Below are 23717 nucleotides of genomic sequence, written 5' to 3' on the forward strand. Positions count from 1 at the left end.
AAAAGTAAAAAAAAATTGTTAAATCCCTATGTTGTACACTTGAAACTAACATTATATTGTATGCCAATTTTAATTCAATAAAAATTAAATATATTAAAAGTCACCAAATTTTTAGAGTCTCATTTTAAGAAAGACTCAATCCTATATATAGAGTCTTCTGAAAGCATGCTATAATATGCTCTAAAATATACAAGATTAATCACAAGGATTGATAAAAACAAAGTCTGATTTAATAACAGAAAGGAATTTCTTTTCTTCCCAGTGAATTTGTCCTTCATTCCTTTCCTTATGCCCTCGCCAGGGAAATAGTTTTACATCTGGCCTAGGTTTCTCCATTTTCAAGGTAGCCAAATTACTAAGTTATAATTGTAAAGACATTAATATTTTAAAAATGCTCCAAAGTCCTATTGCTTTCTAAGTACATAAACAATGACATAACCATTGGAAAGTGAATCTTGGAAGGAAAAAAAATAGAAAAACAAGTTTTACTTAATCAACCTTCTGGTAAGTGAGGCAAAAATAATAAATATGACATCCCCTTTGTTCTATTAGTATGTCATGGCATCTGATAACAGTTTTTATTTATATTATTGATAATTAAGAATAAAGTAATAATCATAAACTCCAAGGAGCACAGGAACATAAGGTGACTTTAAGGTAGTAAAAAATGTTGCATTTCCTTAGAAACACCAAATGCTATATTTGGTATTAATGAATTCCAACATGAATCAAGAGGAAAAAATATCTGTCTAGCAGTACACAATCTAAAATTGGAACTATCCTGGAATGAACTTTTACTCTATTCACTGAGTCATTGCCTGAGGAATTTCCACTTCAGCTCTCTGTTTTGGCTAATTCCCCACAAACAGATAGGTAACCAGCTTTCTTCTTCCACATCCAGCGTAATGCTGTTTCATACCACAGTTATCCCTGCATTGTATCAGGTAAACAAGAAAGGGAAATAGAGCCTGCTAAAGATTAATAATTTTTTGGCTTCATTCCACAGGGAGAATGCCTAGAGCTGAAATGTCTTTGTTTTTGCTACCATTTGTAATTGTTTTTCATCTCGAAAACACAGTGTTGCTTGTCACTAAAGAGTCATGTTTTGCTATGGTGGACTTCGTTCCCCTTTCCAACTGTGTTAAGAAATTTCACTTATCTTAGTACTATTATCTATAGTTTTCGCTTTGAAAATGACATTTATTTTATATGATTTCCAGAAGATCAGTTTTATATATAATTCTACATTCAGGATTCCAGTATAGAATAAATAAAAATAAAGCATAATTTAAAATGTATTTGCCAAAGGATTCTGCTATGATTATTTAAGTACCACTCAAAATTTTGTTTAAATTTTAATTTAGGATAGTTTAATCTAATTGCTGTATCTCAAATTAAAGTTTAGAATCTTACAGTTTTTTGAAGTACCTTTGATAATCTGTGTATTGAATTTTTTATCACAATTTTTACTCCATACTCTAAGAACGACAGCTGCTATTTAAATCTTTATCATTCTAAACTATAACCATTTAGAACTTGACTATATATTATTTTTCATTGCTTGAGTTTTCCTTATTTATATAATAATGTTTGTGAGCATAAGAACAGATTGTCAAATATGTGCTCAAATATGTTTGTTTGAATGAATTTTTAAATAACCCACCTGCCAATGCAAGAGATGTAAGAGACACAAGTTCAATCCATGGGTTAGGAAGATCCCCTGGAGGACAGCATGGCAACCCACTTCTGTACTCTTGCCTGGAGAATCACATGGATAGAGGAGCCTGGCAGGCTACAGTCCATAGGTTCACAAAGTCAGACACGACTGAAACAACTTAGCATGCATGCAAGCTTTTGTTTTAAACTTTATAGTGTCTCACACAGAGTAAGCACTCAATAATTATCCATTTCTTAAAAAGCTAATAACAGAAAGAGATATTCCTAAGGGATTCACACTTTATTAGTGCTCTTAAAATCACTGTCTTGCTTTGTTTAAAATAGTGAATGGTTTTCTGTAGGCCAAGTGTTTTTTCAGGCCCATAAATGTTACCTTGCTTCTTGGAAGAAAAGCTATAACAAAGATGAAAGTGTTAGTCACTAAGTTGCGTCCAACTCTTTGTGACCCCATGGTCTGTCCATGGAATTCTCCAGGCAAGAATACTGCAGTGGATTGCCATTCCCTTCTCCAGGGGATCCCCTGCAGTATTCTTGCCTGGAGAATTTCGTGGACTATATAGTCCATGGAGTCGCAAACAGTTGGACATACACCAAAACCTTTGAATGTGTGGATCACAACAAACTGTGGAAAATTCTTCAAGAGATGGGAATACCAGACCACCTGACCTGCCTCCTGAGAAATCTGTATGCAGGTCAGGAAGCAGCAGTTAGAACTGGACATGGAACAACAGACTGGTTCCAAATTGGGAAAGGAGTACATCAAGGCTGTATATTGTCACCCGGTTTATTTAACTTATATGCAGAGTACATCATGTGAAATGCCAGGCTAGATAAAGTGCAAGCTGGAATCAGGATTGCCAGGAGAAATATCAATAACCTCATATATGCAGATGACACCACCCTTATGGCAGAGAGTGAAGAGGAACTAAAGAGCCACTTGATGAAATGGAAAGAAAAGAGTGAAAAAGATGGCTTAAAACTCAACATTCGAAAAACTAAGATCATGGCATTCAGTACCATCATTTCATGGCAAATAGATGGAGGAAACAATGGAAACAATGACAGACTTTATTTTCTTGGGCTTCAAAATCACTGCAGATGGTGACTGCAGCCATAAAATTAAGACGCTTGCTCCTTGGAAGAAAAGCTATGACTAACCTAGACAGCATATTAAAAAGCAGAGACATTACTTTGCCAACAAAGGTCCATCTACTCAAAGCTATGGTTTTTCCAGTAGTCATGTATGGACGTGAGTGTCGGAATATGAAGCAAGCTGAGTGCCTAAGAATTGATGCTTTTGAACCGTGGTGTTGGCGAAGACTTTTGAGAGTCCCTTGGACTGCAAGGAGATCAAGCCAGTCAATTGAAAAGGAAATCAGCCCTGAATGTTCATTGGAAGGACTGATGCTGAAGCTCAAGCTCCAGTAATTTGCCCATCTGATGTGGAGACCTGACTCCTTAGAAAAGACCCTGATGCTGGGAAAGACTGAAGGAAGGAGGAGAAGGGGACAACAGAGGATGAGATAGTTGAATGGCATCACCAACTCGATGGACATGAGTTTGAGCAAGCTCCAAGACTTGGTGGTGACAGGGAAACCTGGCATACTGCAGTCCACGGAGTCACAAAGAGTCGGACATGACTGAGTGACTGAACTGAACTGATTGAAATGTTAGCAGAAAAGAAGAATGAAATGAAGTGTTCTGTTGATGACAGGACATCAGATGGCAAAATTCACCATCAAACAAAATATAATTGCTATGTAATTATTTATGCTACTTTTTTGTTCTCTCACTTTTTCTTTGGACTCCATTCCATCTGAGTTATCACCATTAGTGGTAAGGGTAACCAAAAAAAAAAAAAAATGTGAAGATATGCTAGGATATATAAGTAAGAGAGGATGTGATCCCTGTGACTTAGTTCCTACACCACATTGTTAGTCACAGAGGGAATCATGAATAAGGAGCCCTAAGGATCACATGGAAGTTAGTTTTGGACATTTCTGGTCCTATCTCTTCTAATATGAAAAAAATATAGGTAAAATTCAATCTAGCAGAGTTTATATTGAGGAACTATTGAAAGTAATGACTACACAGCACCTCTCAATTCTGGAGAAGTGATTTATTATATTACTAATTACTACATAAAACATCTGTTGAATATCCATTGTAGGGAAGAGAATTGTAACAAAAAATTGTCAGACAAGGTAACATAGCACATTTTGATGCAGAGTATTGTGGGAGGGTGTTATATGAAGTTGAAGAGGACTGCAGATATTAATACTCAAAGGCAAACCAATGTACAGACATTGAATATAAATCTGAGACTATATGAAGGAGCCAAGAGATATGAAATAGCCCCTGTCTAATAGTGTGTATAACTCACAATATGTATAGTTCATTCAGGGTTTAACTGATTCTTCACTTCTCAATAAATTAAACATGCCCTAAATTAATTTTCTTTCAGTATATATTTCTGAAAACAGTCAATACCCAACGTTTTGTTTATGTTAATGAAATGTAAGTCTTAGTTTTCAAAAAAAATCCTTAAAGCATTTCTGATCTTCTGTTCTCTCATAGATGTCTCATATATTCAGTGAGTCACCAAGTAATATGTCTCTCCAATTTAGAAACATCTCCAATCTGTCCTTTTCTGCCACAACCCCAATCCAAGCCTTCATCACAGAACCCTGAAATTATTACAGTAACGTCCTAAATGATTTTCCTGTTTCCCCTAACCAAATTCACATTGTACATGTCTACTATATTAAACTTTCTATATATTCATCATTTAACTTCTCTTCTTAAATATTAATATTTTCACTGACTCTTAAATATATCCAGAATAAGTCCTATCCAGTGTGACTCGTTTCCATAATTCTTCAGAGATTGGTTCCATATTTGCAGTCTAATCCTAAGACCTACCACTTATCAAACATGCATCCCACATTTGAGCTAGTTGTCTTTCCAAGTGTTTTGTGGCCCATCGCATTTCAAATTCTTTTCTTGTGCTTTTTTTTTTCCTGACTGGAATTTATCTATTTTCTTATCTATGTAATTAAATCTAACCATACATTAAAGCATAGCTATTGCTCCTCCTTTCCTCCAAGCCATTAATTTAATGTCTGAAAACACACTTGCTGATATTGATTTGATGTGAAATATTTAATGTAAATTTGCAATTCCTCTCCAAAATTAAGAAGTAGCTCACATTTTATTTCTCTTATCTGAATCTCTAGTACTTTTCTATCTTGTATTTCGTATATAGGCAATAAATTAGCATGAAATATACAATAAGCTTATAATGTTACCAAATCAACTTAGATTTGAAAAATATAAAAAATTCATTTGTAATAAGTGTTTTGCTTTTAATATATAGTTGTGTTCTGCCAAAGTGCTTGATAACCTGTTTTCTAAATATTCATAACATATTTCACTTTCTAAAAAATTGTTAAGCAAATCTTTAGTTCAGAACCATGAATTACATAAATTTCAGCTCAGTCTTATATTTCAATCATCACTGTTATCAATAGTTTGAGTTAGCTGCAACCAAATTAGGTTTTATTACCAAAACATCAAGTGGATCTGTTTGATATCAGTAATTACAAAGGGATTATGGATATTCACAAACAGGGAATTAATCAATGCTTTATCTGGAATGAAGGAATAGTCATAAATATCCTTCTTCTATTTTTCCTGGATAGGAATATGAAGTATTTGATCCAGAGAAAAATGACCCTTATATTCTATCAAGTTTCACTTCTATTACTCAAGCCTTTCAATTATGTAATATTATAGTGAAATCAAGGTAAAAATGTCAAGATAAAAGTATTTCAACTCATGATGAACACCCTGCCAGGATTTCAATTGGCAAAATTTTAATAAATCAAAGACTGAAAAAGCACAAAAAACAAATGAGATAATATTAAATCATACCCCACTGTTTTCTTCTGAATGGCAAATTTATGCCAACACTAACAAAAATATAACCATTATGCTTGTAGTGGTACTTCTGACTGTAGTTTCATGCTATTTTCACCATCAGTTTGGAAAAAAGGTATTGATTGAGAAATCTTTTCAACAAATTGACTGAAAGAAACCACGTAGGCCCATAAATACAAGATTTTTATCTTCAAGAAAAATAGAGCCTGTCCTTTGATAATGCAACAGAATATAACAAAAGCATATTTTAAGATCATTTTTAATGAGGGATAAAAGAAACAAAATGACAGGATTTTAAAATATCTTTATGGTTATATATATTAACAGATGCTTAAGACTTTCCTCTTGGACTTAAGTGATGACAACACATTTCTAAAATGGGCTTAAATTTTTTGAAAGTGCTGAGGGATAACTGTTAAACGGTTAAAAACAATTACACTCTGACCATTTCTTTGGATTACAAATTGATGTATACTTTTTGCTTTTTCACTGAATGAGTACAACCAATTTAAAAATTAGACAGCACAGATGCATTTCAAGATGGCAAATTATAAAGTGCACTGCCAAAGTGCTACAATAATTGTTATTGACAAACATACATACAAACAGTACTGGATTAGAATGCTTCAGAGCAATAGTGTTTGCTAGCAGAATTACATAGTAAAAAATTAGAAAAATAAAAAACTACATGTCTCACTAAAACCTTACATAAAATATGCCCATTATTATTTGATTCATATACAAACTTCCAGAAAATAATTTCTTAATTCAGACTTGCAGTAAATACTGGGACTGAAAAATGGGCCATGTCCTGAATGGTTAAGAGATGGTGACCATGAAAAAAACTTACCTAATTCAAAAAAACAGAGATCATGGCAAGGAATGTAATGCACACATGAGAGAATAGAGAGGGAGTAGAGCTGGCAGAAGATAACAGACATCAATTATGATGGAACAGAACAAGTGGTTATAAACAAAAGTTACCATGAAACTCTGAAGAGTAGAATGAAAGTTGATGTGCATACATACATACACACACATGCACACACACACACACACAAACACAGACATGAGTTAAGTAAATATTAATATGACTTACAGTTGCAACTTTACCACAATTATCTCAAAATATTGTGAGAATCAAATATAACAGTTGTGAAAGTGCTACATAAACTATAAAATTCTATGTTCAGATAAGACAGATAATATTTACTCAAAATGCAAAGTAAATCTCTCATTCCAATTCTGGAAGAAGGCAAACAATGAACTCTCTGGAGCACAGAGGGAAGAAAATCTTACTCTGGTCCATTTCCAGATTTTCTTGGCACCACAGGCTTTCCCATCACTCTACAAGACAGCTTTGAAGGCAGAGCAAAGACACTGTCCTGGTCTAATGAACATGTTGGCAAAGTCACAGAACTGTGTGGTAAAAATTCCTTAATCTGGAGACAGAGATTCCCTTTTCTGTTTGTTAACCTGCATCAAGCATTATTGCCTGCACAAGCATGATGTTAAATTATGCAAATTGTTTCTCTTTGAAGAAGGGAATGAGAGGGCAGAAAAGGTCATAATATTTCACTAAAGCATGCCAAAGTACAAAACATTTTCCCTCCAAACCTAACTAATAGGATAGAAAAGGAAGACTACAATGCATCAGGTATGTGTAAATTACAATGAAGTCATGACACCTAGGGAAATAGGGTTAGTAAGAGAAAATGACTTATTTAAGGCCACTTTTTCAACACCACAAAGTCAATATTTCTGACTCTGAGTCATATCAAACACTTGGCACTTTCACCAACACAGCCTTCCATCAAAAAAAAAAAAAAAAAGAGGCTAGAAAGATAAAAATGTAAAAAGAGCTAACCCAGACTTTCAGCTTTCTTTTTTAAGCACTACCACTAGATTTTAGAGATTTTGGCACTGCAAAAAGTTTCCACTACAATTTTAAAGTTAAACACCAGTTCTATGTATTCAGATCATTAACTCTCAGTGCACTTTTCCTTACATTAGCAGCATATGCAATTGTTAATCATTGTAAAAGGTCCTAAAATTTTCAAGAAAGAGCACAAACTCAAGAAAATAGAGCTAAAATGACCACATGAACAATCTATTCAAACCACCTCATCTTATAAATAAGGAAATTAAGGCTCAGATAGGATAAGTGACTTGTTCAAGGTCACACAACCCGCAAGTTCCAGACTCAAGATCAGGATTTAAATCTCCAAACTTGCAGCCCAGGGCTCTGTTTTCCTTCAGACCTATAAGAAATGACTGTATTTAAGCATTCAGTCCAGAATATTCCCAAAACTGAGTGTCATCAATAAAAGTAAGCCATGTGGCAAGGAATGAACAGAGTTTAGTTCATACCAAAAATGAGCTGCCAGTCACTGTGATAAGATCTGTTTCTTTCTGAGACCCATGGTTTCCTGCTGGGTTGGAGAATCCAAACTGGGTTTCTTCCTCCTGTGCAAAGAAGTCAGAGTCAGGATGTACATTCCATTCCGTTTTGGTTGGTGGCAGTAGTTCTGAGACACTGTTTTCACAAAGGGTGCTTGAAGGAGTCAGAGCATCTGTGTCTACTGTTAGCTTACTGCTAGGGATCAAAGCCTGGGGCTCTTGACTCGAGTTTTTCACAGCCAAAGAGCTCAGAGATGCCAACGGCCCCGCACTTAGACTTGAGACATCATCCATATCTAAGGGACCCTGCTGAAAACCTGCTGCTGTCGTTCCAAAGAAGAGTGAGGTATCCAAACTTTGAGGAAGGTCACTGGTGGCCATCAAGGCCTGAGGGTCCACTGCCTGCCCTAAGGAATTATTATTATTAGCAGGGAGGTTTCCTGCCAGAGTGGAGTTCACAGAAGCCACGTCAATAGTCAAGATGCCAGAGTTCACCAATGCCGTGTCCAGTACTGCAGCAGAACTATTACCAGGCACATCAGACAAGAGAGACACAAGCTCAGCATCACTGAGGTCACTCTGCCCCTGGCTGGTAAGTTCACTGCTGGGTGTAAGAGAATTGGCAGCTTCCAGCTGAGCTAAGAGATCCTGGCGCAGGTTGTGCCTTTTGGCCATGTGGGTCTTCATGCTGTGCTTGGATGTGAAGAGTTTATTACAAGTGGCGACTGGGCATCGACTTTTCCAAGTGTCCACATCCTGCAAGTGTTTCTTGGAGTGAATGTAGAGACTACTGCGAGCAGAGAACCTGGCACAGCAACCTTCCACTGGGCACACAAAAGGCTTCGTGCCCAGGTGGGTTATGCTGTGGCCTTTCAGATGTTCAGCCCTTGTGAAAGATTTCCCACACCCTTCCACCGGGCACATGAACCTCCGGTCGTCGTCGTGCTTCCGTTTGTGCCTTAGGAGTTTGGACATGCTAGTGAAGTTCCAGCCACAGCCCTCAAAGTCACAAAGGAATGGTCTCTCACCAGTGTGGCTCCGAAGGTGAATTTTCAGCCTACAAGCCTTGTCATACTGTTTACTGCAGCCAGGAAAGGAACAGGAAAAGAGTTCCTGTTCCCTGAAGTGGGCGCGGTTATGGGAAAACAGGGCACTCACTGTGATAAATGTCTTCTTGCAGCCGGAAAACGCACACTTGTAGGGCCTCTCAGGCTCGAAGTGACTGCGCTGGTGGGCACTGAGTTTGGCCTGCGTGGGGAAGGTCTCCTCACACACCTCACATTTGAATGAGTTCTCCTGCTCGTGGCCCTTCATGTGTGCTTTGAGGTTATACACGGTGGTGAAGCTCTTGCCACAGCCCTCTGCTGGGCAGCCAAAGGGCCTCAGTTTGTCGTGTGACTGCAGATGCCTCTTGAGCTTGTAGGAGGTGGTGAAGGTCCACCCGCAACCACCCAGGGGGCACTTGAAGGGCCGCTGGCCCTGGCTGCTGCTGTGTGTCAGCAGGTGCACCTTCAGCTGGTGCTTCTTGGCGAAGGTTTGTCCGCACTGCACCTCAGGACACAGGTACAGCAACACGCCCTGGCCCGGGCCTGGCGGCCCGCGGGGGCTCTCAACAGCCGCGGGGCCCTCCGCCTCCTCCTTGAGCGCTGGGGCAGGCGCAGGTTCTGCCCGCTCTGCCAGCAGGAGGTCAGGCGGCAGCTCGGGACAGTCTCCAGGCTGCGCGGCGTGAGGGATCCCAGCTTGTGGGGCAATCAGACCCCTGGGCTGCGGGGCAGGGGCGACCCCAGGCGCCCAGGCGGGCGGTGGGGGCGTGGCTAGAGTGAGGACGCCGTTCTCCAAGCTCAACAGTAGGTTTTGGTTGTGAATGGTGACAGTGCCTGCGAAGGCCGTAGCAGGGCCCAGGCCTTGAGCGGGGATCGGGGCCAAGGCCGGGACTGGGGCGGGGATAGCCGACAGGCAGCTGGGGCCCAGCGCAGGGCGGCCTTCGGGGTTCGCGCCGCTTTCGCCCCCCGGGAGCCTTGGGCCCAGCCCGGCCTCCTCCCTCCACACGGGCCCTGTGGCCTGGCCAGCGCCCGCGGTTTCTACGTCTCCACCCACCGGGTCCAGCAGCACCAGGAAGAAGTCATCGCCGCCGCTCCCGCCGCCGCTGCCACAGCCGCTAGCGTGATCAGGCCTCAGCGCCAACGGGCTCAGGCCCGGGCCTGGGCAAGAAGAAGCCGCGCTGGCTTCCTCACGCTGCCGCCCGGGCCCGCCATCTTGAGGGCCACGGAGCAGCAGCAGGCGGCGCGCCGGGGCCTGACCGGCCCGCAGGTCAGGACCTCCGCGGATCCGGCCGCCGCCCTCGGGGCTGCCAGCCCCTCCGCTTTGTCGTATCCCGCGAGCCGGGAGCAGCCTCGGGATTTCCATCTCTGCGTCGGTGAAGCTCCACTGGAACCAGAGCCGCGGAGGAGGCGCGACCCCGCCCCCTCCCGCCGGCCCGAACACGTTCCTGAAAGAGAAAAAAAAAAAAAATGTGCACTGCGCAGAAACTGGCCCTATCAGATATTAAAACGTGTTTAACGCCACCGTGATTTAAATATTCTTGTACAGGGTCTCTAGAACAGAATAAAACGCCCAGGGGCAGAGCCTCGTATACATAAATAAGTTCCACTGTTAATATTAGTAGGAAATCAAGGAGGTTTTCAGAGATACAAGGGAAATGGCAGTTCACTTCAGTAAAAAATGCTGGAATGAATACCTTATGTATCTATCTACTAAATGGCAACATAAACCGGAACCTCATGGTATATACCAAAATAAACACATACACCCCAGTCCCTCCCAGTGCTAAGCATGGCAGTTAGCACTTACCATGTGTTAAACACTGTGTATTGGCTGGCTGGATTGATAGGTGACAGAAAATTCCTGAGAGAATACACTATGGAAGAGGATGTCTTCTAAAAATTTTTCCTGGAGACTTCCATATTCAGAACTGTCTTGAGCAATGTCCTCAGGAAAATTTGTCCCATAGTTAAATTTTTCGTCCTGCTGGTGCAGAGACTATAATGAGTAAGAGGTAGGGTCAAAGCAGATTAGCACTGTTGAGCCTAGAAATGCAAGGCCTGGAGGATGAAGTAGTTAATATTGAAATCTGGAAGACCCAACCTACTCCTGGGTTCTCCCTATAAGGTGCACAACCTAAACCAGCTCTTCGCTCTTCTATCTTGGGGTACACCACGGTAAATTTCATGTCCAATCTCACAGCATGATGAGGACACTCCTCAGCTTACTCTAGATTCTCCAGTACGTGGAGGTCTCTGGACAGCAGTACTGGTGAAATGTGATAAGGTTAAACCCTAAGTTACTGTAGTGGACTCTCCTGAGAAAAAGGCACAGATGCCTTTTGCCTGCCCAGAAGCCTCGCTGTGCCTGCTTGCATTTAAGTGTGGTGGCCTAGTCTCACTGTAATGAATTTGGCCTGTGATGCCTAATGATCTTATTAATGTTGATGATGATCCTCCAATTTGTCAGTCATCAGTAAATTGGGCATTGATATAAATATAGGGTGAATTATCTGGCAAGAGAAAGGTTTCAAGTGCTGACTAGATTATGGGATACCTATAGTTTAAATGGGCTTCCCTGATGGCTCAGTGGTAAAGAATATGCCAGCCAAAGCAGAAGACGTGGGTCCATGCCTGGGTCGAGAAGTTTCCCTGGAGAAGGAAATGGCAATCCTCTCCAGTACTCTTACCTGAGAAATCCCATAGTCAGAGGAGCCTGGCCGGCTACAGTCCATGTGGTCCAAAAAGAGTTGGACGTGTCTTAGTGACTAAGCGACAGTTTAAATAATCCCTTCTTTCCCCTCTTTTAACAATGGACACTTGCTGATCTCTTGATTAAAAGATCAAGTTTTTAATCCACAACAATTCAAACCTCATCAAAATTTCTACATCACTCATTTTTCTGTCTATTACGTTTTTGGAGGAAGCTTTTTTTTTTTTCTTTTTTGATCTGAGGCACAGTTCAGTTCAGTTCAGTCGCTCAGTCGTGTACAACTCTTTTCGACTCCATGGACTGCAGCATGCCAGGCCTCCCTGTCCATCGTGAACTCCCAGAGTTTACACAAACTCATGTCCATTGAGTCGGTGATGCCATCCAACACTCTCATCCTCTGTCATCCACTTCTCTTCCAACCTTCAGTCTTTACCAGCATCAGGGTCTTTTCAAATGAGTCAGTTCTTGGCATCAGGTGGCCAAAGTATTGGAGTTTCAATTTCAACATCAGTCCTTCCAATGAATATTCAGGACTGATTTCCTTTAGGATGGACTGGTTGGATACCCTTGCAGGCCAAGGGACTCTCAAGAGTCTTCAACACCACAGTTCAAAAGCATCAATTCTTTAGCACTCAGCTTTCCTAATATTCAAACTCTCATGTCCATACATAACAACAGGAAAAACCATAGCTTTGACTAGAAGGACCTCTGTTGGCAAAGTAATGTCTCTGCTTTTTTTTTTTTAGATGTGTTGCATTTTTAAATTAATTTAATTGGAGGCTAATTACTTCACAACAATGTAGTGGTTTTTGCCACCTATTTGACATGAATCAGCCATGGGTATACATGTGTTCCCCATCCTGAACCCCCCTCTCACCTCCCTCCCCATCCCATCCCCCAGGGTCATCCCAGTGCACCAGCCCTAGCACCCTGTCTCATGCATCGAACTGGTGATCTATTTCACATATGATAATAAGCATGTTTTAGATAGTAAACAAGTTTTAATGTTGTTCTCTCAAATCGTCTCACCCTCGCCTTCTCCCATAGAGTCCAAAAGTCCATTTTTACATCTGTGTCTCTTTTGCTATCTCGCATATAGGGTCATCGTTACTATCTTTCTAAATTCCATATATATGCATTAATATACTGTTTTGGTGTTTTTCTTTCTGACTTACTTCAGTCTGTGTAATAGGCTCCAATTTCACCCACCTCATTTGAACTGATTCAAATGCATTCTTTTTAATAGCTGAGTAATATTCCATTGTGTATATGTACTACGACTTTTTTATCCATTCATCTGCTGATGGACATCTATGTTGCTTCCATGTCCTTGTCATTGTAAACAATGCTGCAATGAACGTTGGGGTGCACGTGTCTTTTTCAATTTTGGTTTCCTTGGTGTGTATGCCCAGCAGTGGGATTGCTGGGTCATAAGGCATTTCTATTTTGTTTTTTAAGGAATCTCCACACTGTTCTCCATAGTGGCTATACTAGTTTGCATTCCCACCAACACTGTAAGAGGGTTCCCTTTTCTCTGCACCCTCTCCAGCATTTATTGTTTATAGACTTTTGATAGCACCCATTCTGACCGATGTGAGATGGTACCTCATTGTGGTTTTGATTTGCATTTCTCTGATAAGGAGTGATGTTGAACACCTTTTCATGTGTTTCTTAGCCATCTGTATGTCTTCTTTGGAGAAATATCTGCTTAGTTCTTTGGCCCATTTTTTGATTGGGTCGTTTATTTTTCTAGAATTGAGCTGCAGGAGTGCTTCTATATTTTTGACATTAATTCTTTGTCAGTTGCTTCGTTTACTATTATTTTCTCCCATTCCAAAGGCTGTCTTTTCACCCTGCTTATAGTTTCATTCATTGCACAAAAGCTTTTAAGTATAATTAGGTCCCATTCATTTATTTTTGCTTTTTATTCCATTACTCTGGGAGGTGGGTCATAGAAGATCCTGCTGTGATTTATGTCAGAAAGTGTTTTGCCTATGTTTTCCTCTAGGAGTTTTATAGTTTCTGGTCTTACATTTAGATCTTTAATCCATTTTGAGTTTGTTTTTGTGTATGGCATTAGAAAGTGTTCTAGTTTCATTCTTTCAGAAACGGTTGACCAGTTTTCCCAGCATCACTTGTTAAAGAGATTGTCTTTTCTCCATTGTATATTCTTGCCTCCTTTGTCAAAGAGGTGTCCATAGGTGCATGGATTTATCTCTGGGCTTTCTATTTTTTTTCCATTGATCTATATTTCTGTCTTTGTGCCAGTACCACTCTGTCTTGATGACTGTAGCTTTGTAGTATGGTCTGAAGTCAGGCAGGTTGATTCCTCCAGTTCCATTATTTGTTCTCAAGACTTCTTTGGCTATTAGAGGTGTTTTCTCAAAAAAACAGCTTTTAGCTTTGTTGATTTTTGCTATGGCCTCCTTTGTTTCTTTTTCATTTCTGCCCTAATTTTTAAGATTTATTTCCTTCTACTAACCCTGGGGTTTTTCCTTTCTTCTTTTCCTCATTGCTTAATGTGTAGAGTTACATTATTTATTTGATTTTTCACTTGTTTCTTGAGGTAAGCTTGTGTTGCTATGAATCTTCTCCTTAGTACCACTTTTACTGAATCTCATAGGTGTGGGTTTGTTGTGTTTTCATTTTCATTCATTTCTATGCATATTTTGATTTCCTTTTTGATTTCTTCTGTGATTTGTTGGTTATTTTGAAGTGGGGTGTTTAGCATCCATATGTTTGTATTTTTAATAGTTTTTTTTTTTTTTTTTCCGTAGTTGACATCTAATCTTACCACATTGTGATCAGAAAAGATGCTTGGAATGATTTCAAATTTCTTGAATTTACCAAGGCAAGACTTGTGGCCCAGGATGTTATCTATCCTGGAGAAGGTTCTGTGTGCACTTGAGAAAAAGGTGAAATTCATTGTTTTGGGGTGAAATGTCCTATAGATATCAATTAGGTCTAGCTGGTCCATTGTATCAATTAAATTTGTCTTTTCTTGTTAATTTGCTGTTTAGTTGTTCTATCCATAGGTTTGAGTGGGGTATTAAAGTCTCCCACTATTATTGTGTTATTGTTAATTTCACCTTTCATACTTGTTAACATTTGCCTTACATATTGCAGTGCTTCTACGTTGGGTGCATATATATTGATAATTGTTATATCTTCTTCTTGGATTGATCCTTTGATCATTATGCAGTGTCCTTCTTTGTCTCTTTTCACAACCTTTATTTTAAAGTCTATTTTATCTGATATGAGTATTGCTACTCCTGCTTTCTTTAGGTCTCCATTGGCGTGAAATATCTTTTTCCAGCCCTTCACTTTCAGTCTGTATGTGTCCCTTGTTTTGAGGCGGGTCTCTTGTAGACAGCATATATAGGGGTCTTGTTTTTGTATCCATTCAGCCAGTCTTTGTCTTTTGGTTGGGGCATTCAACCCATTTACGTTTAAAGTGATTATTGATAAGTATGATCCCGTTGCCATTTACTTTGTTGTTTTGGGTTTGAGTTTATACACCCTTTCTGTGTTTCCTGTCTAGAGAAGATCCTATAGCATTTGTTGAAGAGCTGGTTTGGTGGTGCTGAATTCTCTCAGCTTTTGCTTGTCTGTAAAGCGTTTGATTTCTCCTTCATATCTGAATGAAATCCTTTCTGGGTACAGTAATCTGGGTTGTAGGTTTTTCTCTTTCATCACTTTAAGTATGTCCTGCCATTCCCTTCTGGCCTGAAGAGTTTCTATTGAAAGATCAGCTGTTATCCTTATGGGAATCCCCTTGTGTGTTATTTGTTGTTTTTCCCTTGTTGCTTTTAATATTTGTTCTTTGTGTTTGATCTTTGTTAATTTGATTAATATGTGTCTTGGGGTGTTTTGCCTTGGGTTTATCCTGTTTGGGACTCTCTGGGTTTCTTGGACTTGAGTGGCTATTTCCTTCCCCATTTTAGGGAAGTTTTCAACTATTATCTCCTCAAATATTCTCTCATGGCCTTTCTTTTTGTCTTCTTCTGGGATTCCTGTAATTTGAATGTTGAGGTGTTTAACATTGTCCCAGAGGTCTCTGAGGTTGTCATCATTTCTTTCATATTTTTTCTTTTTTCCTCTCTGCTTCATTTATTTCCACCATTTTATCTTCCACCTCACATATCCTATCTTCTGCCTGAGTTATTCCACTGTTGGCTCCCTCTAGAGTGTTTTTGATCTCAGTTATTGCATTATTCATTATTGATTGACTCTTTTATTTCTTGTAGGTCCTTGTTAAATATTTCTTGCACCTTCTCAGTTATTGTCTCTGACTATTTATCTGTAATTCCATTTTGTTTTCAAGATTTTGGACCATCTTTACTATCATTATTCTGAATTCTTTTTCAGATAGACTTCCTATCTCCTCCTTTTTGGTTTGGTGGGCATTTATCATGCTCCTACCTAATGAATATTTCTCTGCCTTTTCATCTTGTTTAGGTTGCTGTGTTTGGGTGTCCTTTCTGTATGCTGGAAGTTTGTGGTTCCTCTTTATTGTGGATGTTTCTTCCTGTGAGTGGGGTTGGACGAGTGGCTTATCAATGTTTCATGGTTAGGGAAGCTTGTGTCACTGTTCTGGTGGGTGGAGCTGGATCTCTTCTCTCTGGAGTGCAATGAAGTGTCCAATATGAGTTTTGAGGTGTCTATGGATTTGTTGTGACTTTAGGCTGCCTATATTTTAATGCTTAGGATTATGTTCTTGTGTTGCTGGAAAATTAGCTTGGTATGTCTTGCTCTGAAACTTGCTGGCTCTTGGGTGGAGCTTGGTTTCAGTGTAAGTATGGAGGCTTTTGGTGAGCTTTTGTTGATTAATGTTCCCTAGAGTCAGGAGTTTTCTGGTGTTCTCAAGTTTTGCATTAAGGCCTCCTGCCTCTGGCTTTCAGTCTTATTCTTACAGAAGCCTCAAGACTTCTCCATCCAAACAGCACCAATGATAAAACATCTTGGTTAATAGTGAAAAGATTCTCCACAGTGAGGGACACCCAGAGAGGTTCACAGAGTGACATGGAGAAGAGAAGAGGGAGGAGGAAGATAGAGGTGAACAGGAGGAGAAGTTCAGTTCAGTTCAGTCACTCAGTCATGTCCAACTCTTTGTGACCCCATGAATCGCAGCACCCCAGGCCTCCCTGTCCATCACCAACTCCCGGAGTTCACTCAAACTTACATCCATCAAGTCGGTGATGCCATCCAGCCATCTCATCCTCTGTCATCCCATTTTCCTCCTGCCCCCAATCCCTCCCAGCATCAGAGTCTTTGGAGAAGAGGCTGAATCAAAAGGGGAGAGAGCAATCTAGCCAGTAATCACTTCCCTATGTGCTCTCCACAGTCAGGAACCCTCAGAGAGGTTCACAGAGTTACACAGAGAAGAGGGAGGAAGGAGATAGAGGTGACCAGGAGGAGAAGAGGGGAAGTCAAAAGGAGAGAGACAGATCTAGCCAGTAATCAGTTCCCCAAGTGTTCTCCACAGCCTGGAACACCCAAAGAGATTCACAGTGTTGGGTAGGAAGACAAGGGGGAGGGAGGAGATAGTGGTGACCTGGGAGGGAAGAAAGGAAAGTCAAAGCGGGGAGAGAGCAATCAAGCCAGTAATCTCACTCATAAGTAAAAATGGGTACTGAAGATTGAATTCTTAAAGGTACAAAATTGATCAGTTCAGTCTCTCAGTCGTGTCCAACTCTTTGAGACCCCATGAATCGCAGCACGCCAGGCCTCCCTGCCCATCACCAATACCCGGAGTTCACTCAAACTTACATCCATCGAGTCAGTGATGCCATCCAGCCATCTCATCCTCTGTCGTCCCCTTCTCCTCCTGCCCCCAATCCCTCCCAGCATCAGAGTATTTTCCAATGAGTCAAATCTTCACATGAGGTGGCCAAAGTATTGGAGTTTCAGCTTTAGCATCAGTCCTTCCAAAGAAATCCCAGGGTTGATCTCCTTCAGAATGGACTGGTTGGATCTCCTTGCAGTCCAAGGGACTCTCAAGAGTCTTCTCCAACACCACAGTTCAAAAGCATCAATTCTTCGGCACTCCGCCTTCTTCACAGTCCAACTCTCACATCCATACACGACCACAGGTAAAACCATGGCCTTGACTAGACGGACCTTAGTCGGCAAAGTAATGTCTCTGCTTTTGAATATGCTATCTAGGTTGGTCATAACTTTTCTTCCAAGGAGTAAGCGTCTTTTAATTTCATGGCTGCAATCACCATCTGCAGTGATTTTGGAGCCCAAAAAAATAAAGTCTGACACTATTTCCACTGTTTCCCCATCTATTTGCCATGAAGTGATGGGACCAGATGCCATGATTTCTGCTTTATTGACTATGCCAAAGCCTTTGACTGTGTGGATCACAAGAAACTGTGGAAAATTCTGAGAGAGATGGAATACCAGACCACCTGACCTGCCTCTTGAGAAATCTGTATGCAGGTCAGGAAGCAACAGTTAGAACTGGACATGGAACAACAGACTGGTTCCAAATAGGAAAAGGAGTACTTCAAGGCTGTATATTGTCACCCTGCTTATTTAACTTCTATGCAGAGTACATCATGAGAAACGCTGGACTGGAAGAAACACAAGCTGGAATCAAGATTGCCGGGAGAAATATCAATAACCTCAGATATGTAGATGACACCACCCTTATGGCAGAAAGTGAAGAGGAACTAAAAAGCCTCTTGATGAAAGTGAAAGAGGAGAGTGCAAAAGTTGGCCTAAAGCTCAACATTCAGAAAATGAAGATCATGGCATCCACTCCCATCTAGAGGTTAGACTCTCAAAAATACTATATTTTAAAAAAAATCACAAAAATTATAAAATATATATATGAAATTTGCTTTAAAAGTAAGGTCTTTTTTGCAAAGTAATAAATTATAAAAATGAAAGTTAAAGGAGTAATAAAGAACTTAAAAGAAAACATTTAATTAAAAAATGATAAAAGTAAAATATACATAGGAATTTCTCTGCGCCTTTGAGGGAGGTGTGGGGCCAGGTCAGTTTCAGATAGTCCCTTTTTCCAGCTTATAATTCTTAAGGCCTAAAGGCCCCTTCCAATGTAGTCAATGCTAACTACAGGGTTTTAATCTGTTGCACCTGTCACTTCCAAAGTGGTTCCCTCTTCTTTGTTTATTTTGTGTTCCTCTATTTGCAAGTCTCTTCAGTGTCTAATTTCCTCCCTGACACAAGGAGGCGAAGGTGGTCACTTATTTAGGCTCACTTGTTCAGTTGTGCTGTGGAGAGGGAAGAAGTGAAGTGCAATGAAGTGGCTCAGTCGTGTCCGACTCTTGGCGACCCCATAGATTGTAGCTTACAAGGCTCCTCTGCCCATGGAATTTTCCAGGCAAGAGTACTGGAGTGGGTTGCCATTTCCTTCTCAAGGGGATCTTCCCGACCCAAGGATCGAACCTAGGTCTCCCGCATTGTGGGCAGACACTTTACCGTCTGAGCCACCAGAGAAGAGGAACACTGCAAACAAATATCACTGGCATTTTGGGGGATTGCTTGCAGTGTCTGGGCCACACTGGGTTTGCCCCAGCTCACGGTGCATGTGCTTGCAGGGGAACTGTCTAAAGCGAGCCCTGGGTTCCATGCATTTCACAGGTCTAAGCCACTCAAATTCAGGTTCTCAGTTACTCCACAAAGGCACAGACTCAGTTGGGCCTGCTTTTTGTGCCCTTCCCAGGCCTGAGCAGCTCAGGCGACCAGGTGCTTGGCGAGCACACTCTCCCAGGTGGGTGGTGCATCTTATCACCTCCCAGTCCCAGCCCCTCGGTTTCCTGGGTGCGCCACAAGAGTGCCATCTCAGGTGTGTTGTGTGTCTCCTCTGGGGAGCTAATCTCTGACTGCAACCCTTCTGGCAGATGTCAACCATCCAGGATCTCAGGAAGACTTGTTAGCAATTGGGAACCTGCTCCTAGTTTGGTGGAGGATGCCATCTCTGGAGCTGAGACTGCCCCTTGCCTTCCTGCTCTGGCTGTCACCCACCTACCTCTCAGCCGCTGGTGGGTGAAGGGGCTAGTTTGCAGCTGATTAGCTCTCCTCTGGTGTTCACTCAGTCCTTTGTTCTGTGAGTTGGCTAGGCTGTACCTTAGAGCTTTTCATGGGAAAGTTATCTCTCTCTCTCTCTCTTTTTTTTTTTTTTTTTTCTCTCTGGCTATCCCACAATTTGGGTTGCTATCTCACATTAGCTCCCTCAGATTGCCCTCAGATTGCCCTCAGAGTATTCAGGCCTGGTCCTTACCCTAAGCATCCAGCCATGGCTTCCTGTTCAGCCCCCACTTGCACCTGGCAGATGCAAGCATCAAGGGCTACTTCTCCACTGGGAGTTGCAGTTAGGTGCATAATTTGTGGGGTTTTGGTTTGTGTTTTTTTTTTCCCCCTCCCAGTTATGATGCTCTCTGAGATTCCAAAACTCCCCACAGACCCACCAGTGAGAGGGTTTCCTGGTGTTTGGAAACTTCTCCTTCATGACTCCCTCCCTGAGACAGATATCTGTCTCTAACTCTTTTGTCTCACTTTTTATCTTTTATATTTTGTCCTACCTCCTTTCAAAGAGAATGGGCTGCCTTTCTGGGTGCCTGGTGTCCTCCGCCAGCATTCAGAAGTTATTTTGTGGAATTTGCTCAGTGTTCAAATGATCTTTTGATGAATTTGCAGGGGGCAAAGTGGTCTCCCCATCCTATTCCTCCACCATCTTAGGACTACCTCCCTGTCTCTGCTTTTTAATATGCTGTCGAGGTTTAATATACTGTCTGAGGCACAGAGAAGTGCATAAAATATAGCTTCCAGGTTTAGATAATTCCAGGGAAGCCCCTTATAAAAGCAAACTCACATAACCAGGACCACGGTCAAGAAATAGAATGTTGCCAGCCTTCCAGCATACAACCACCAGTGTTCCTCCCAATCACAACCCACATCCTCCCCTATGGATATAGTAGTTATCTTGACTTTATGATAATCATTTCTAAAATGCTTTTTTATAAACATGACTTTACATCTTTTGTATGCATTCCTAAGCAATACAGCTTATTTGGAGTTGTGTCAATGGAATCATACTGCATGCTCCCTTTTATGGCCTGCTTCTTTCATTCAATATCATATTTATTTGAGAGACTGATCCATCTTGTTGGAAAAGGCAATGGCACCCCACTCCAGTACTCTTGCCTGGAAAATCCCATGGACGGAGGACACTGGTAGGCTGCAGTCCATGGGATCGCTAAGAGTTGAACACGACTGAGCGACTTCACTTTCACTTTTCACTTCCATGCATTGAAGAAGGAAATGGCAACCCACTCCAGTATTCTTGCTTGAAGAATCCCAGGGACTGCAGAGCCTGGTGGGCTCCCATCTACGGGGTCGCACAGAGGTGGACATGACTAAAGCAACTTAGCAGCAGCAGCAGCATCCATCTTGTGCCTAGTAGCCTTAGACCTTTTGTCTCCATCATTGATTAGCATTCCAATGCATGATTTTAGCAAAGTAATTGTGATGTGATTGTACCATTCTACACTGGATGAACACTGGGGCTGTTTTTAGCTTTTAATCATGAACAATGGTGCAATGAACATTCTTGGGCATTTTTCATGGGACTCATGTTTAAAAGTCTCTTGGGTATATACGCAAGAACAGAGTCACTGGCCCATAGAGTATACATATCTCCAGCTTTTCTACATGGTGCCAAATTGTTTTCTGTAGTGGTTGTACCAACTTATAGTCCCAGCAGCAACATAGAGAGTTCCTCTGCCTGCACATCTTCATCTACACCAAGTATTGGCAGAATTTAATTTACTTGTTTTCCTCTACTATCAAGTTTTTGCACATTCTCACGTTTATGAACATTTTGGACATTTTCTCCTATGAAAAGCCTGTTCATGTACAACTCTTTCACCATTTTTCTATTCTATTCCCCATCTTGTTTTTACTGATATAGTGAGTTATTTATGTGTTTTAAATACCAATCCATTGGTGGTTATATGTGTGGCTAAAATAATCTTTTGCTTTGTTGTTTATATTTTCTCTTCTGTGCTGTGCTTTGTGAACAGACTTTAATTAAGACATGCTTATTTATATAACATACCTAATGATAGCATAGTCAAAATTTATCATTCTTTTCTTTATGGCTAGTGCTTTTCTGTTTCAAGAAATCTGTCCCTGCCCTGAGCCCATGAAACTATTCTCTACATTGTCTTCTGAAATATTTATGGTTTTGCCTTTCACAGTTAAGTCGTAATCCACCGAAAAGTGATGTTTGTGTATAGTGCTGAGTAGGTTTTCTTTCTTTTTTTAATGTGGATATCTGATTGTTTCAGTGAACCACTTATTGAAAAGTCTGCCCTTTTCCGACTGATTTGCAGTTCTGCATGTGTCATAAATCAAACATCTACCTATGTATGGGCTAGTCTGTGAACTCTCTATTAATTACCATGGCTCTATTTATCTGTCTACTTAAAATACCACAAACTCATCCCTACAGTTCTATAGCAAGTCCTGATATTTGAATAAAGCCACTCAACTCTCCCTTTTTCTTTGAAAATGTCTAGGTTATTTTTTTGCCTCTCTTGAATCCTATTCAAATATCAATTCATCAGAAAAAAATTCATACCAAAACCCCATTTAGGGTTCTAATTGGAACTGCATTGCACTTTTAGATTTGATTTCTTTTCTATAATATAGAATGTTATTGAACAGATATGGTGTGCTTTCCTTTTAATAAAAACTTCATTAATATGTCCCAATAATATTTCGTTTTTCCCATAAGAGAGCATTTTATCCTAGACACTTCATATTTTACAAATACTGCCTTTGAAATTTTCATTTTGTAAATATGTTGCTGGTAAATAAAATAAAATTGACTTCTGAATGTTAATATTTTATCTTATAAACAGCCACCTAAACTCTTTTATTGATTCTACCAACTTGTCTGTAAATACCTGTAGAATTTAGTGTACAGAATTATATCATCTGCAAATAGTGCCAGTTTCATGTCTTCCTTTCCAAGCACTTTGTTCCTTCTTTTCCCACATACTATGCTTTCTTGGTGATAGTGGCCATTCTTACTTGATGAAACTCTCAAAAGAAAGCTTTCAGTAATTCCAAGAATGATATCTGCTGTAGGTGTTGTGTTCTGTAGCAATCTGGATCCAATAATTGAAAACTTCCCTAAAATGGGGAAGGAAATAGCCACTCAAGTCCAAGAAACCCAGAGAGTCCCAAACAGGATAAACCCAAGGCAAAACACCCCAAGACACATATTAATCAAATTAACAAAGATCAAACACAAAGAACAAATATTAAAAGCAACAAGGGAAAAACAACAAATAACACACAAGGGGATTCCCATAAGGATAACAGCTGATCTTTCAATAGAAACTCTTCAGGCCAGAAGGGAATGGCAGGACATACTTAAAGTGATGAAAGAGAAAAACCTACAACCCAGATTACTGTACCCAGAAAGGATTTCATTCAGATATGAAGGAGAAATCAAACACTTTACAGACAAGCAAAAGCTGAGAGAATTCAGCACCACCAAACCAGCTCTTCAACAAATGCTATAGGATCTTCTCTAGACAGGAAACACAGAAAGGGTGTATAAACTCAAACCCAAAACAACAAAGTAAATGGCAACGGGATCATACTTATCAATAATCACTTTAAACGTAAATGGGTTGAATGCCCCAACCAAAAGACAAAGACTGGCTGAATGGATACAAAAACAAGACCCCTATATATGCTGTCTACAAGAGACCCGCCTCAAAACAAGGGACACATACAGACTGAAAGTGAAGGGCTGGAAAAAGATATTTCATGCAAATGGAGACCAAAAGAAAGCAGGAGTAGCAATACTCATATCAGATAAAATAGACTTTAAAATAAAGGTTGTGAAAAGAGACAAAGAAGGACACTGCATAATGATCAAAGGATCAATCCAAGAAGAAGAT

The 23717-nt window shown here is 40.5% G+C and overlaps 1 protein-coding gene across 1 annotated transcript; it reads right to left on the bottom strand.

The window, feature by feature from the left end:
- Positions 1–7980: 7980 nt before the first annotated feature.
- Positions 7981–10422, bottom strand: LOC138071205 (zinc finger X-linked protein ZXDB-like). Its single transcript, XM_068962679.1, has one exon. The coding sequence runs from the start codon at positions 10420–10422 to the stop codon at positions 7981–7983; it is 2442 nt and encodes an 813-aa protein (XP_068818780.1).
- Between the last annotated feature and the right edge of the window lie 13295 nt (positions 10423–23717).

This window comes from Capricornis sumatraensis, chromosome X (genome assembly GCF_032405125.1).
Source record: "Capricornis sumatraensis isolate serow.1 chromosome X, serow.2, whole genome shotgun sequence".
Classification (NCBI taxonomy): Eukaryota; Metazoa; Chordata; class Mammalia; order Artiodactyla; family Bovidae; genus Capricornis; species Capricornis sumatraensis.

Excerpts from the sequence above, each read along its gene's own strand:
- LOC138071205 (XM_068962679.1), bottom strand. The coding sequence starts at position 10,422 with ATGGAAATCCCGAGGCTGCTCCCGGCTCGCGGGATACGACAAAGCGGA.